Source organism: Belonocnema kinseyi, chromosome 5 (genome assembly GCF_010883055.1).
Source record: "Belonocnema kinseyi isolate 2016_QV_RU_SX_M_011 chromosome 5, B_treatae_v1, whole genome shotgun sequence".
Classification (NCBI taxonomy): domain Eukaryota; kingdom Metazoa; phylum Arthropoda; class Insecta; order Hymenoptera; family Cynipidae; genus Belonocnema; species Belonocnema kinseyi.
Genome location: NC_046661.1, coordinates 100,087,838 through 100,104,182, shown reverse-complemented (window position 1 = coordinate 100,104,182; position 16,345 = coordinate 100,087,838). Strand labels below are relative to the sequence as shown.

Sequence of the window (16,345 nt, the reverse complement as noted above, 5' to 3'; positions counted from 1 at the left end):
ATTAAAATTTTGAACTCAGTTCGCTGGGTCAACAATGATATTTCTAATTATTAAAACTATTTTATACCATCAAAATGGATAAATATTTAATTTCAATTTACTTTAAATGTAAGCGGTCTTAAATGTTCTATTGAGTGTCAAAACTGGAACCTCCACTTTACTTGAATTTGAAAAATAAAAAGATCGCTCGCATAAAGTTCGCCGAGAAACGCACATTCTTTGAGCTGTTTCGCAAAAGGACATATCGATGAAAAAGAAAGTTTGAAATTTAACTTTACTGTAAAGTGTAAAAAATTCCACAATTCTACAATATGCAAAGTGGGGACTGCTGGCGGATGTAGAATAGAAACAGATAAGCAGGTGAAAAGTTGGGAAAATTGTACGTCGTGTCCAGATGTAAAATAGTTGATTGGCTTTGACCAATCGATAGACGATGTTATTGGCGGGTGTTTTCTCTTCCGCATTCGAATCGTTTCGTTTTTGCTTGCCAGTCTCTGCGTCACTCTAGAATTTCTACATAGTTGCGCTCACCAAATTCAAATTGGATTCCACATCATGGCATGCTCGAATGTTCGATTTTCGTTTGACTAACCTTAGAATTGGATAAAATAGAATAAGGGAAAAATTCTAAAACTGGAAGGAATCACTTTTTAACTCTATTGGAAATGTATTTTCATAATAAAGTAAAATCAATTACAACAAATTACAAAAATTGGGAAATTGTAGTATTTTGTAGAAATGTATAGTATATGGGTGAAAATCATAAAGTTGACAATACATTATTCCTGGAATATCATATCCTTGTGTTTAGAAACATTATTTCTGCCGTTACGGTTTTATTGATTTTTTCCCACAATACCTTATGCCCAATCAGATATTTTCTAAATCCTGAAAATTTCTGGTGACCTATAGTATCTAAAAAAACCCAAAATTACTCTTTAAAAATGTAACATAAGCAGAAACTCTGGATGCATTCCAAACGTGTCTGAAATTATGCATTTCTTATAATAACTATTGGAAGGCATAACATTGAGTTATACAATTTTTTTAAAATACTGTAGTTTTTTTGTTCTCTGGTGACATTACGATTCTTTCAAGAGCTAAAAATTTTAAATATTAGAAAATAATATAATTTTATTTTGTAACCCTATATAACACATGGTGTTTTTATGAAATATTAAAGGAATATCACTATCTTTCCATCAATCTATTAACAGCTTTAACAAAAAGATCAATAAAGTTTTGATTATTTCTGAAACATTTAAAGTGCATTGCTGGATTCATGATTTCTGATTGAACTTTTTTTATTATCCCATAAAGAAAGATTTATGACGATATAGAGGAGAAGAAGCGTGGTGATGATACTTTGAATTTTCAATATACAAAAATAATTACACTTTATTTTCAGTTGATAATTTATTATCCAACAAAAAATTCTTACCTCTGATAGCAGCCTCATCGTCTATTTGAAGTTTCAGAGAGTTGGCTCTTCTTGAAAATCTAAGCGTGTGCCACATATCGTCGTTGAGACCTTGTCCAGCAATCAAAGTCTGAAAAAATCCAAAATCATATACATTTTTGTTTACAAAAATACGGGGTTCTTTTGATGATGTGGATATTGTTGGGAAAAAAAGAAATATCGAAAAATAAGGATTTTCTCAAAATTAGTTTTGTCTCTATATGTACATTACTATATACATTCAGGGTGTTTACTTGACCGTGAAAACGGAAATTGACAGGAAATTTGATTCAATGCCCGGGATTTTTCTCATGTACATACTAATATCTAAATTTGAAATGGTTTAGTGTATTTTTATTCTGTAATTTAGGAATGAATGATCATTTTGAGTTTGAAACAGAGAATTTTATATACATAAATTTACAATTCTAAACTAGAGGCAGGGAATAAAATAAATAAATATTAAAGATTTAACGTAAATAATTACAATTATTCTGACTAGGAACAAGCCTCTCTGAATTTTAATTAGCAACATTTTCAGTATTTCAAGTTTACGTTGATAAAACTGTATTTATCTTTATCTGAAAAACCATTTTAGTGAAACACGTAGAAAAAATGGTCACTGAATTTAATCAAGGACATCTTGACTGATTTCTAGAAAATCTCCAATTAAATTATAATTCTAAGTCCGGCATGAAATTTCAGTTAAGAAATAGAATTTTCATAATTGGGACACGGAATTTCTGTGAAGAATAATAATTTTTAGTTCGGGACAAGAAATTTTAGCAAAGAATTATAATTTTTAAGTTTGGGATAAGGTATTTCAGTGAAGAAATATAATTTCAATATGTGGGACAAGGTTTTCTTATAAACAATTATAATTACAACTTTTGAACCGGAAATTTTCTAATAAAAGAATTATAATTTTGAGATAGAACTCGGAATTTCTGTAATGAATTATAATTTGCATTTTGGGTTCATTTTAGAGCAGGAATTTTCGTTAGGAATGATAATTTTTTACCTTAGGACAGATATTCTCTAAGAAATTACAATTTTGAGTTTAGGACATGGAAATTTAGTAAGTGAATATAATGTTGACAATCGAGATAGGAATTTTCGTGAAGAATGATCATCTTTAGTCTTTACTTTGCGAGACGGAATTTTAGTAAAGAATTATAATTTTGAGCCTGGAACAGGAATTTCCCGTGAAGAATTATAATTTTAGCTTTCGGACTAGGAATTTCGTAAATAATTATCATTTTGACTTTGGATAAAGCAATGGGCGTAAAAAATTAGAAATATGAATTTGAGCCAGGGAATTTTTTTAAAGTCTTATAATTATGAGATAGAACTGGAAATTTTCAAAAGGCATTATAATTTTTATTTTGAGTTCACTTTAGAACAGGAATTTTCCTTAAGAAATATAATTTTTTACTTCAGGATGGATTTTCCTTAAGGAATTATAATTTCGAGTTTGGGTCATGAAACTTCAGTAAGTTAATATAATTTTGACTATTGTGACAGGAATTTCCTTCAAGAATGATCATTTCTACTTTATGAGAGGGAATTTTAGTAAAGAATTATAATTTTGGCTTTCGAATAGTAAAATTTCGTAAAGAGTTATAATTTTTACTTTAGGTAAATCAATTTGTGTAAAAAATTTGAATTTTGAAATCGGGACAGGGAATTTTCGAAAAAACTTATAATTCTGAGACAGAACGCGTAATTTTCATTAGGAATTAAAATTTTCATTTTTGGTTCACTTTAGAATAGTAATTTTCGGGTAAAGAATTATAATTTAGACTTTGAAATCGGGAATTTTTAGTAAACAATTATAATTTCACTTGGAACGGAGAATTTTTAAAATGTAACGGGGATTTTGGAAAAGATTTTTAATTCTAATTTAGAAGAAGGGGATATGAAAAAGTAGTTCTTGAATTTCAAAATTGTAATTCTTATCGCCAAAAATTATCAGAGACGCTATAACTCAGAATTATCATTTTATTTACAAAATTCCCTGTTCTAAATCGGAAATTAAAAAATTTCAAGCATTTAAAAAGAATTCTCTTGGAATCTTTAAAAATCGTTTGAATTTTTCAAATCGACTGGAAAAAATTAACAATTGACCAGGCGAAAACCGGGAAATGAACGAGGATTTCAAGTCATCCGTACAGGGTGCCAGGAACCATGAACAGTGATCAAAAATCCATTTTGTGTAAAATTTATCTAAAACTTGGTATAGAAGAGATTTGGAGTCGCTAGTTCCGAATTTGATATTAAAAATTGTAAATTCAAAATGGCGGATCAAAAATTGCAAAATTTGTATGTATTTGTCCATAATTTAGCATAAGGTTGTGTGTGGGACTGCTGGTTTCAAATGTGACCCCAATGGTGGATCCAATTTGGCGGCAAAAATTGCATAATTTTTACATATTTTTCTGAAGTATGTATAAGAGTTTTTTGGGGTAGCTGAATTTAAATTTCAAGTTAAAATTCAAAATGATGGATTAGAAATGACGAATGACGGCAAAAATGTCAACATTTTTACTTTTTTGGCCGATACCTTGTAAGAGAGTGTTTTTGAGTCAAAATTTCAAATAAAACATGTTAATTTGATTATTACAAGCAAGTTTTTAAGCTTTTTAGCTATCCTGTAGGGTTATTGTTTGTAACTCACAGTAAAAACAAACAATTTGGTTGTTCGATAAATATCATAAAATTGTATCAAATTTTTCTCCAAAGTAAAATAGCATAAGGAGATTAGTTTTTTAACCCTCAATTGTCACACGTCCAACGAATATCGGTATTTATCATACGGGGTCCATTGGACCACAGCGTAGAAAACTTTTTATAATTTCACCAGTTTTTAATAGATTTACCTGAAACTTATTGTGGATGTTCCTGAAAGCCTTGTGAACAATATGCTATTGCTCATATAAAAAATGCAGATGTTAAAATAGTAAAAAAAAATGCAAAACACGAAGCAGGCATTATAGAAATATTCGCGATTGAAAAAAGCATGGGGTCCATTGGACTCCGAGTGACAATTAAGGTTTAAGTTTAACAGTTTGCCAATGAAACATGGAGAGTCAAAAAACAGAGACACCCTGTTCCACGGTGCGTCAGATGAACAATCCTATAATCCTAATGTTCACACAAATTTTCTGAATTTCCCAAAAATAAATTTCAAACCAAATTTTGAAATGTCCAGAAATTAGAAAAATATTGTCCACTTTAAAGTCTTTAAACGTTTATCAAAATAAAAATGCAAGTTCATTTAAAAATTTCATATTTCTGAATTTGCTTTGAATTTATCGAGTCAATAAAGTTCCGCTGTGCATACAAATCAGGGAACGGTCGACTTGGATTTGGGAATTACGAATCGTACATGGATTCAGGAACATGAGGAAATTTCCGTGCGATGCGACGCGTAATGAAAACAATGGGCGGAGCCACACCGATTAAATTACAGGCGAGGGTTGCTGACTGCTGAGGATACTTAAGCTCGATTAATCTGTACGAAATGATTGTAACTTGCCACTGCCAGAGCGGGACGGCCCTATTCTCGTTTTCTCTTGATCGGCATTGGGAGAAAGGATGGGTCGCTGAAATCGTTGGATGACCTATATTTTTTACAAGATGACGAAATTTGCAAATTGTGTGCCAAATTTGTAAAAATTTTCTCACACAAGGAGGTTTAAAGAATCAAAACAGATCTGTTGAGGCCTCTGTGAAATTTTTGACGCTCCCGTCATGTATAGTGACATTCCGGGTTCAAATCCGGACAAAGGAAGATTTTTTTCTTGTTCTTAAAAAAATTATTTGCCCGAAGCAATAGTAAACATCAAATTTTAATAATTAAAATTAAAAAAAGATTTTCTCGTCTTTTAAAAATGATATTAATATCTTTCGAGGATTCCAATAGTGAGTACAGTTCATCTGAATCAGGCGATGAATTTGCGGAAATATTTCCTAACAACGGGGATGATCTTATTGATCAACCATTATTTGAAGGATCTCCGGTAACTGTCATGCAAAGTATGTTATTAATCTTAACAATTCTGCTGCATCACAATGTAACAATGACGTGTCTTTCGGATATCATATCAGTAATCAATTTTCATTGCTTAAGTCGTGGATTGATAAAAAATAGTTCGTATAAATTCCGAAAATATTTTTCTCTTGGTAAGGCGACCGCTTTTACAAAACATTTTTATTGTGCAACATGCATTCGCCCGTTAAGATCAAATGATGAAATTTGTCCATCTTGTCCAAGGAAGAAAAATGGTTACTTTGTTCAATTACCTTTATTCGAACAATTAAAGGAGATGTACACAAGAAAAGATTTTTACAATAATTTACAACACCGATTTAACAGACCACTGTATAACCCAGGTATTATAAACGATATCTATGATTGCATGTTATATCAAGCATGGGTTAATAATGGTTTTTTATCTAACCCTCACAACATTTCTCTTTCTTGGTACACAGATGGTGCTCCAGTGTTTAAGTCATCCAAAATTAGTGTTTGGCCCATCTATTTGACTATTAATGAATTACCTTTTGGAATTAGAAAAAAAAGAGAAATAATACTTTGCTTGCTGGGTTATGGCATGGCAGCAGTAAGCCTGATATGAATAATTTTTTTGATGGTCTTCGGTCAGATTTAGAAGAACTCTCTAATGTTCTTCAAATATTTGTGCCAAATATTCATGAGTCAATTAATCTAAGGGGAGTCCTTCGTGTAGGAACTTGCGATACACCTGCTCGAAGTGAATGTTTAAATTTCGTGAATTTTAACGGTAAATACGGCTACTCATTTTGCTTACTAAAAGGTACAATTATTAATTTAGAGACTCAAGGTCATGTTCACATTTATCCGTATGAAAATGCGTTACTTCTAAGAACCTCTGAGAACTCGGAAGTATTTGCTCAAGCAGCTACTGCAGACAATCCTGTAATGGGTATTAAAGGCCCAACAGTCCTTTCACAACTAATGCCGGATTTTGTTCGGGGTATGGGACTTGATCGTATGCATTGCGTCGATGGCGGACTCGTCAAAAAACTGTTAGGTATATTATTTAATGTTGAACATCGAGCCAAAAACATTTTCCTTGTATGCCTTTATTGACGTAACCAATAGCAGACTATTATCAATGAAACCTTCAAAATTTGTGCAACGCATGCCACGCTCTGTTAAAGAGCTGGTTCATTGGAAGGCTTCGGAACTCAAAATGTGGCTTTTCTATTATTCGATTCCAGTTCTTCAAGGAATAGTTCGCGAAGATTACTTTCAACATTATCTTCTTCTGGTAATATCAATAGCACTTCTGAGTTTCGAATTAATTACGCCACAAATGATCCAAGTCAGTCGCGACTTTTTGAACACTTATGTTTGAGAATTCAAAACATTGTATGGATTGCGATTTTGTTCAATTAACATACATCAAATTTTACATTTTCCTGATATCGTAGAAACACTTGGACCATTATAGCTGTACACTTGTTTTGAGTATGAAGATTTAAATGGTCAATTTTTGAGCCTTATTCATGGTACTAACCACATTGATAGCCAAATAGCCGTTTCTCAAAATCAATTTATCTCGATGACAAAGCTAATGGAAAATTTACCCAATGGCGAATTAAAACAATTCTGTCAAAAGAAAAAGCGTCGAGTAAAAATCAACGAACAAATTTCAGACCATTGTTACAGCGTTGGAGTTTACAAACGTGTTACAGAAATGCCAGAATTAGTTCAAAGGGCACTGCAAGCTTTTTCAATTTTGAGAAATTTCAGGGTTTGCCTGTTTTCAAGACTGTTAAAAAACTCAAAATTGTATGTAGCAGAGACTTACAGGCAGAATAGCTTACAAACGCATTCATCTGCGGTGCAATATCTTCATAACAATGAATTGAAATTGGGTATAGTTAACTGCTTTCTGAAAGTTCATAATTGTAATTGTGAATTGCAAAACTGTCAATGTGGAGACTCACATTTTGCAATTCTGCACAGCAAATTCATCTGTCGTGATGTTTTTCAAACTCAAGGGGACAGCTTCCAGCATAATACTGAATTATTCGTACAAAAGTGTGATGTTTTCGAAAATGCAATCGCTATGCCAATTGAAAATATTACGAACATTTGTGTATTTATGAACGTAGATCATCAAGTGTATATAGGGTTGCCGATCAACCAAAAAGAGCTTGAATAAAAACATCCGCTCATTCATATGTGTATCGTATTTTTATTTTCCTCCTATATTACAATTGTCTAAGATTTTAAAAAATGTCCTCAAATATTAAATTATTTAAAATAAATTTCAACTTGTTTTACTTTTTTATAGTTATGCATTGAGTTCAATATATTGAAGTTTAGTATGGGTATGTCCATTTCAATATACTTCATATTGCGTATATGAAGGTTTTTCTATCCTTGTATGTTTAAAAAAAGTCAAAAATGAATATATTGATTATTATTCAATTATTATTATTATTAACGAAACTATTATGTTTACTGCAGATATCATAGAGGTTTAAATAAGGGCTTGATAAATATTTTTTAAATCGCAAAGAGGGTCATAGAGGCTCAAACGAGGGATTCAAAAACTTGGAAAATCATGAGGAGGGCTAAAGAGGTTGAAAAGAGGTCCAAAGAGGTTCTACGATAAGCAAAAGAGGATATCGAGGGCCAAGGAAGTGCAAAAGAGGTTTTATTTATAGCTATAGAGGGTCAAAGGAGGGCCTATATTTCGACTCGGGTTATTCCTCTGTAAAAGTAGCTTTGGAGAACAAAGACAGATCTTTTGAGACCTGAGTGGTGTAATTGATTAAATCTCAGGATTCATGTATAGGCAGATTTTTTTCTAGTTCTTCAAAACTTTATTTGCTGAAAATGATAGTAATAAGTTTTTTTGATTTCACAAAGATTTGGACAATTTTTTCAATGGAATGATAGTTTTCAATTTACTATTCTAAACAAAAATGTTATTTTTTAGCCATAAAAAACAGTTTTGTTTGGACTGGTAAATCGAAAACTGTGGTTCTAAAAAGTACCATATATAACCTTAAAATTCAAGGAGTTAAAGAATTTTTGATAAATATTTGAAAAACGCTAATGGGTGTGCTAAAAAACACTAATATAAAAAAATACAAATTTGATCATTGATTTAATAAAATTAAATATTTAGAAGGTATGAATCAAAATAATCTTGGTATAAATTATATAAAATATAATATTCTTACCCACGCGGAAAAATTATATATAGTTTATGTATAGTGTGAAGTTTTATATATAATATTCATTTGTTTTATACATAAAATATATAAAATAAATGAATATTCTATATAAAACTTCACACTATATATAAACTATACATACTATTTCCGCCTGGATAATCATGTTTTGTTATAAAAAAAAATTTTAACCGGCATTCAGGGACCTTATAAACAGATCTGAAATCATAATAAATTTATCACTGATTATTAACGTTAAATTCCGTCAGAATAATATTATGTGTTTTTCAGGAAATACAACTGATTCTACCATACACCCCAAAAAACTTGAAACAATTTTGAAAAAATACTACCCCTAAGCGTTAACTACCATTTATATATATTGATTGAAATATTAAATTGTGCATTTTGAACATTCTAGACTAAAGGCAATTTTTTAGATACTTTATTTTAAATATCTTGGTACGTCATAAGAGAGTGGAAGATATATTAAAAAATGTAACACCAATAAAGGGAAGTTTTAAAAGATTAGAGGTATTATTTTTGGTCTTATCAGTTCCATTTTTTTCATCAGCGTCTCGTATCGTAAGTTGTATCCCCTGCCGAAAAGTTATTATTTTTATGGAAATTAACAATAAGCTGGTTGTCTATATAATACTTTCCATATGGAAATGTTTGTTGATACTAATAATTTTTTATAATTTCATTTTGCTTTTTAAATCCAATACAACATCAAAATTTCTGATATCTGTGAAAGCAAACACAGTTATAGGGTAGCCCTGCACAATTTACCAGTTATAATTTAGACAAACGCAAAAAATCATATTAAATTATATTTAATTATTAAAAGTAAAATTCATTATTATTCTGTGATTGGGGAGAAAAAAGAAATTTAAGACTGAATATAATTCTAAAAAGATTCTTCAGATTTTACAACCTAAATAAAAAATTTACAACATTACGGCAACAAGTAATAACAATAAAATAAATAAACAAAATAAATTTCGCTTCAGAAAAGATAGAACCAGTAAAAAAGTTTGTTGAAATTTATATCCGAGTTTTATTTGTGAGAACAACAACCTTTCCCATCAAATTAATATAAATAAACCTTATCGTGAAATGTAAAAAAATTTGCAAAAATGCACACGAAAAATTTGGAGTTCGTGGTCAAAAGACTGATGCTTTTTTTATCATTCTTGGACATCAGTGGTGAGAAGTTTATAACACGATGATAAAATGGGGGATGAATTTTCGATATCGGTGTTGTAGGGGTGACGTTAAGTGACAAACGCATGTCAAAAGACATGTGACATGTGATATTGCTGGCCACGCTTAGTGGCAGATAGTGGTGAGTCGCTCGGATTTATGGATTTATAGAACCAAATCAGAACTCTGTCAAAGCTAGTAGTTTATTGAAAGGCAACCTTTTTCCAATCTCCCATCATCAATTTTATCCGTCGATAGAAAACGCACAAGAGAAAAATTACTCTAATTCTTTCTGATTCTCGAAAAAAAATAATAATACTAAATAAAAATTTATTAAAGTGTAAAGATGTTAAGTTTTTATTAATTTTGATAGATCGTCTCCCTCTTATCAAAATTTAAATAATAACGCTGTCAAGTACTAATGGGTGTATTTACTTGTGCTAATTTCATGAGCACTTTGCTTTCTTATATAAAATCAATTTGCTTCCTTATTGTGGTAGGCTTTTCTAAAAAAAATTGAATTAAAAGAAAATGCAAACTTTCCATATTTGTCAAGCTTACATGCTTCTATCTTATCGAAAATCTAATTTGATTTTTTATTGATGCTTCAGAAAATCAGAGACCACCAAAAGGTCAATCAACTTGTTTTGTTACAATTAATAACTTTTTAACTTACGATATAATGTTACATTATAAAAAAATGTCCTGATTTAAACAATGTCAATTTTCATATTAATAAACTATGTAAGTTGCTATTCATTCTTCATGAAAGGTCATCTATACGGTTCTACAGTTCCGAATATCAAGAAAGATGTCCGTTAATCAATAAGGTAAATAATTGTGTTTTAAAATTAAAAACCGGTATTGGTAGGTCAATGTTAAGTAATGAGAGGTTGTTTAATAGATAAATCGGTATGCGTCTCGGAAACGCAAACAAATGCGTCTTATATCAGTCACGTTGTATTCATAATATTAAAACAGTTTTCTCGTATAAAAATAATAAAAAATATACTTGGAAAAATTATAAATAGGTATTGCTAGATTATAAGATGACACGAAAGATTCTTTAATATACGATAGGTCATTTGATGCCTCTCAAATACGGGAACAAATACATCAGACATAGTATCGTTGTATTTTGAGTATCAACAAGTTTTTTAAATATAAACAGATTTTTTTTCTTCAAATTTTTAAAAGCGAAGAATACTGCGTTTAATTAATGTATCAAGCTATTCTAGCTGGAAATCCTTGCAGACCTGTAAATCAAGTGTAGCTACAATTTGTTCAAATTTCCAGACAATTGCTATTGTGTATTTATCTTAGAAAATTGCCTTCAACATAAAGTTTTACCATTTCATTTTCAAGTTATTTATTTTGCATTTTACGAATTTTTTCAAATGCTTTCATTTTCAAATAAAGTTTGAAGTTATCTCTTCTCTGAATTATTTAGAAAGTTTCTAATTAGAAAGCAACTAATCTTTAATAATTTTAGAATAACTTAACTTTAAAGTTTCACAATATTTAGCATTTTTTAAGTTTTAACTTATTATAATATATTTTATCATCTTTTAAATGTCTAACATTTCATTTTACATAATAATAGTCTTTAAAAACTATGGGAATTGACTAAAAATTTATTTTTGTTTTTAGAGGCTGGCCTGAAATATATTAGATTTATTTTGAGATTTCAACTCTTAATATTGTATAATGATTTAGTATAAATATTCTAAATTTTGTTTATTTCAATTTTAGTAGGTTTGAAGTTTAATCATTTTAGATATAAATATTATGAATGCTTTGTTTTCAATTTTTAACGTACAAAATTGTTTGTTTTTAGAATTTTAGAAAATCATAGATCGTAGAATATCAATTTGAAAGTCTTGATATTTGCAACAGTGTTATTTTCAAGGATTTTTAACTAAACAATTATGAATTAAATGCCTCCAGCATAATTTTTAACCAATGGAAATTTAATTAAATAATTGTTCAAATCAAGCCTCAAATATGAGTAGATTTTTTTAGGACTAATAGGCATTGAAAATGAAATTACTTTTCATTTGAAAATTTCATTTCATTTGTAAAGGCTGCAATTTAAAAAATGGAAATCGTAGCGATCTTGTTTTGTATTTTTTTACGTTTAAATTTTCAATGTAATAATCTAAAATTTACCGATTTTTAATTAAAGATTGAAAAAAAAGATAATTGAAAATCAAAAAATATGTTATTGAAACATTTCAAGATTTAATAATAATTCTAAATGAAATACTGAAAATAAACAGTAAAAAATTGTGTTATTGAAAATTATAACAAATACAGATTCAACTATTTGAAACTGATACGTTAATAATTGCATTAATTCATTAATTTTGAATAGAAATTTAGGAAAATTTTATTGATACGTCTTTGAAATTGTAAGGTTTTCAATTGTAAACATCCAAAATTGAAGAGTTAAAAAAATAAACGTTCTAACTTGCATACCTTTAAAATATAAATATTGAATGTGGAAAATTGAATAATTTGCAATTTTATATTTTCAAAATTTAAAAATTTTCACTTGTAATTAAAAAAAATTTCATTTGAAAATTCTGTGATTTTGTTGCTTTACGTTCAAAATTTCTTGAATTTGAAATAATTAAAATGGAATACTTTACTTTTGAGTTTAACAGTCGTCAAAAATCAAAAATTTAAAAATAGTAATATACATCTTCAAACTTGAAGAGGTTTTAATTGGAAATCTTCAAAATTGAACTATTAAAAATAATACAATCGTCAATTGGAAATATAATTATGAATGAATAAAACCCTAAATTAATTAATTTTTCCTTTGCCTCCAATTTATGTTGATATAAAATATTGTATTTAAATAATAGTTAGAGATTACTGGACTTCGATTAATATTAAATTAAAATTTTATGACAGACATTGTGGTTATTTTAATATATTTTCTGTTTTATGATTATTAATTATATTTTATAGTGCTTAGACATATATTTTATTTTGTTAATCAGGTAATCAGCACAGGCAATGTGTGATAAGCAAGCATAGCGCGATTTTTTTGTTAGTTAAAATATAATCTTTTAATAAAACACGAAATATGTGCCAGTTCTAGCTTTAAAAAGAGGGAAATTCGAATTGTAAATATTCTAAATGTCAATCAATTCGTTTGCATTTTATTGAATTTCACTACAATGTTCACAGAATTTTCCATTGAAGAGATATATGTAACCGTCGTTGACAGGACTTGATTTGCAGGTATGCATTGGAATTAATTAATTAATTAACCAAATTTCCAAATCAAAGCTTAACGGCCAATATTAGGAGAATATTCTCTTGTGGAGGAATTAAATTGTCAAAGAAAATTAGAAAAATATTGCTATGAATGATTAATTCAGCATACAATCATTAAAAAATCTAACCTAAATCTTAAGAGACGAAATTTGTTTCTACACTTTGCAGAAATGTTTAAAATAACTTTAATCATTAAAACAAAAGAATGTTATAGAATGTGTAGTATGTTCTCTTGGAAATTAGATTTGTTTTAAAATGCTGACATGAACTCACTATTTGGCCGAAATTATTACAATTGTATCCATACAACATCATTAATTCTTCACATATTTAGCTTCGTTGTTTCAAACAATTTTTATCAACAAATTCTCCATTTTTGTTCCTTTCACATAGACATAGTAGGGATGATTTTCCAGAAGATTTTCTTGAATTTTCTAAATTCCGAATACTAGACAAGATGTTAATCCCATCATAAAGTTAGTTACAGCAAAGTTAAAAATAAGCTTTTAAAATGCATCCATTGCTCTGACTTGACCCTCATAAAATCATAAATCAAAACGAAACCAAAGGTTTAAGACTTCCAGCGTCCAGGCGAATATTCGATAGTACACGAAATAAATTGTCAGATAAACTCAGAAAAATTTTGCTATACATAATGTATTAAACAAATAATCATACAAGAAAAAAACAAAAATTCAAAATACGAAATTTGCTTCTACAGCTTCGCAGAAATGTTCCATAATTTCTTAGGAAAAAGCTGGGCTTAATTTTAGCCGAATATTGTCCGAAAATTCAGACACATCATTTTTTAAGTCCGAAAGGACTTAAATTCAATTGTTAAATAAAAGAAAGTTACTACCGTTTTCCCGGCGACGCCTGAAGTATGATATAAAAAAAAAATACGCAGCAAAAGTAAGCATAGCTTTTTTATGTGTAATAATAATTCAAACCATGATGTCTTCCCTTAGTCCTCGCTAGACATTATCATTTAAAATAACATTTATCAAAAAATTCCCAATTTTTGTGCTTTTCTTATAGTAGGGATGATTTTTCAAGAAAAACTCCTTCAATTTCCTAAATGCTGATACTAGTCAAAATGTTAATTCCATTATAGAATTAGTTGCAATAATGGTGACAAGACTCTAAAATTCCTTGACCGACCTAACTTGGCCCTCATAAAGTCGTAAATCAAAACGAAATCAAAATGAAACCAAAATTCCCAGAGTCTGGTCCATATTATAAGAGCATAATATTCAATGGTAGATGAATTCAATTATCTGCAAGGATCAGAAAAATATTTGCTAGAAATAAAGAATTGAATTAAGAATAGTTAAAAACAAAACATCAGTTGAAAGCCAAAATTTATATCTGCAACTTTGCAGAAATTTTGCATAACCTTCTTTTTCAGTATAATAATTAATAATACATAAACAAATAAAGTAACAAATTGAATGTTTTGGGAATATGAATTTTTATCCTAATAAAAAATGTTGAAATAAACTCACTGTAAAACTCGAATTGTTGAAGCTGAATTCATAAAATATAAATAATCCTGTTAATATTTAACTTCATTATCAACGACAACAAAATTTTACAGGAAAGTTAAACATTTCTACAGCTATTTATTAATATATTTTACTTTGTTGTAAAAACCTACAAGGTATAGCAGAAAAGTACAGAATTTTACATTTCCTTAACTTAGGTGTTTAACATATTAAGAGCACTTTTAAGTATACGTAAATTATTGTAGAAAATCACAAATCTTTACAAAAAAGTAGAAGATTTTACAAAAGTTGAAATATTCGTATACTGTACTTGAAATTATGTTGTAAATAATAGTAGTTTCTAGTAGAAATTTACTAATTTAAACGAAAAAAATATGTTACAAGTAATACTTTCAGATTCCACATTAATGTTTTGACTTGTACTAATTTAAAATTTTTGTAAGATATATAATATATAAGTTTCTGCAATGAAATGCAATTTTTTTTTAATCTTTCACTTTTACTAAGAACTTTTCCAATTATAATAAATCACAAATTAGGCAGCAATTTAAATTATGCCACATTTTTTTTATTTTAAAGTTTTACCTAAGATATCCACATCTATACTACGTGATTTTAAAGCATAGATTTCATCTAAAATCCAAAAAAAAATTGATGTAAATTAATTTAGACCTGAAAATGCATTTAATTGGAAAAAAGATTATATTTAAAACTGTGTCTAAGTTTGTTTTTAAAGATATTAACATTTATAGTGACACACATTCATCACTGTTGCATTAATAATAAAAAATATGAGTTTAATCAAATTATATTACATATATATTAATTTTTAGAAACGCACCTAACTTCAGTTCCGCATATCGTATCATAAGTTCTGAGCAATTAACATTTCTGGGGAAATTTAAATTGATTTTCTAAAATTTTGATAAATAAATAATGAATGAAAAAATTTTTATTTGGCAAAAATCGGAGGAAGCTTAAAATATATTTAGAAGTTTTGAAAAGATTTCAAAACATTTATAACAAAATGTAAATTTTTGAAGATTTTGAACTTCATTTCTAGAAAAACTGAAAATGATTTTTTTATTGAACGAGTAATTTAAAAAGAAAATTGATGAAGATTTCCTTAATTTTTAAATAAGAATGTGGAAGATTTTAAGGCACTTTTCTAATCTTAAAGGATTTTCTAAAAATTGTAGAAAAAATTCGAGTTCCAAGATTTGTAATAGAATAGCATTCGCAACATTTTCAATAGATTCCTGGAACACTTTAAAATTATTTAATTTTAAAAATTTTCAATAGAATTTAAAAAAAAAATTCAAACTCAATTTAAGTCCTTTCTGGTTCAAACAATAATGAGTCTCAGTTTTGGGTCAATATGCGGATCAAAATGAGATCAGCTTTCTCTGCGGAGTCATGAAACCTTTCTGCGAAGTTGTGGAAACTAATTTCTGTTTTTGAGTTATGCTTTTATTTAAATTATTTTATTTTCATTAATAACTCAATTTAAATCCTTTCTGGCTTAAACAATGATGAGTCTCAATTTTGGGTCAACAATTGTGGGTCCGGATGCAATAAGGGCACATAAAATTTTTTCGTGCGAAAACGAAGTCCCCTGGAGGCTTTAGAAAAAATTTTCGAATTTTAATTT

At 28.6% G+C, this 16,345-nt stretch overlaps 1 protein-coding gene across 1 annotated transcript in view; it reads right to left on the bottom strand.

Moving 5' to 3' along the window:
• LOC117173804 (neurexin-3-like) overlaps nucleotides 1-16,345 on the bottom strand; it is a 435,470-nt gene that overhangs the window by 238,601 nt on the left and 180,524 nt on the right. Inside the window, exon 8 of the mRNA XM_033362447.1 lies at nucleotides 1,442-1,550. Coding sequence (XP_033218338.1) covers nucleotides 1,442-1,550 — 109 coding nt within the window. The remainder of the gene's footprint in view (nucleotides 1-1,441; nucleotides 1,551-16,345) is intronic.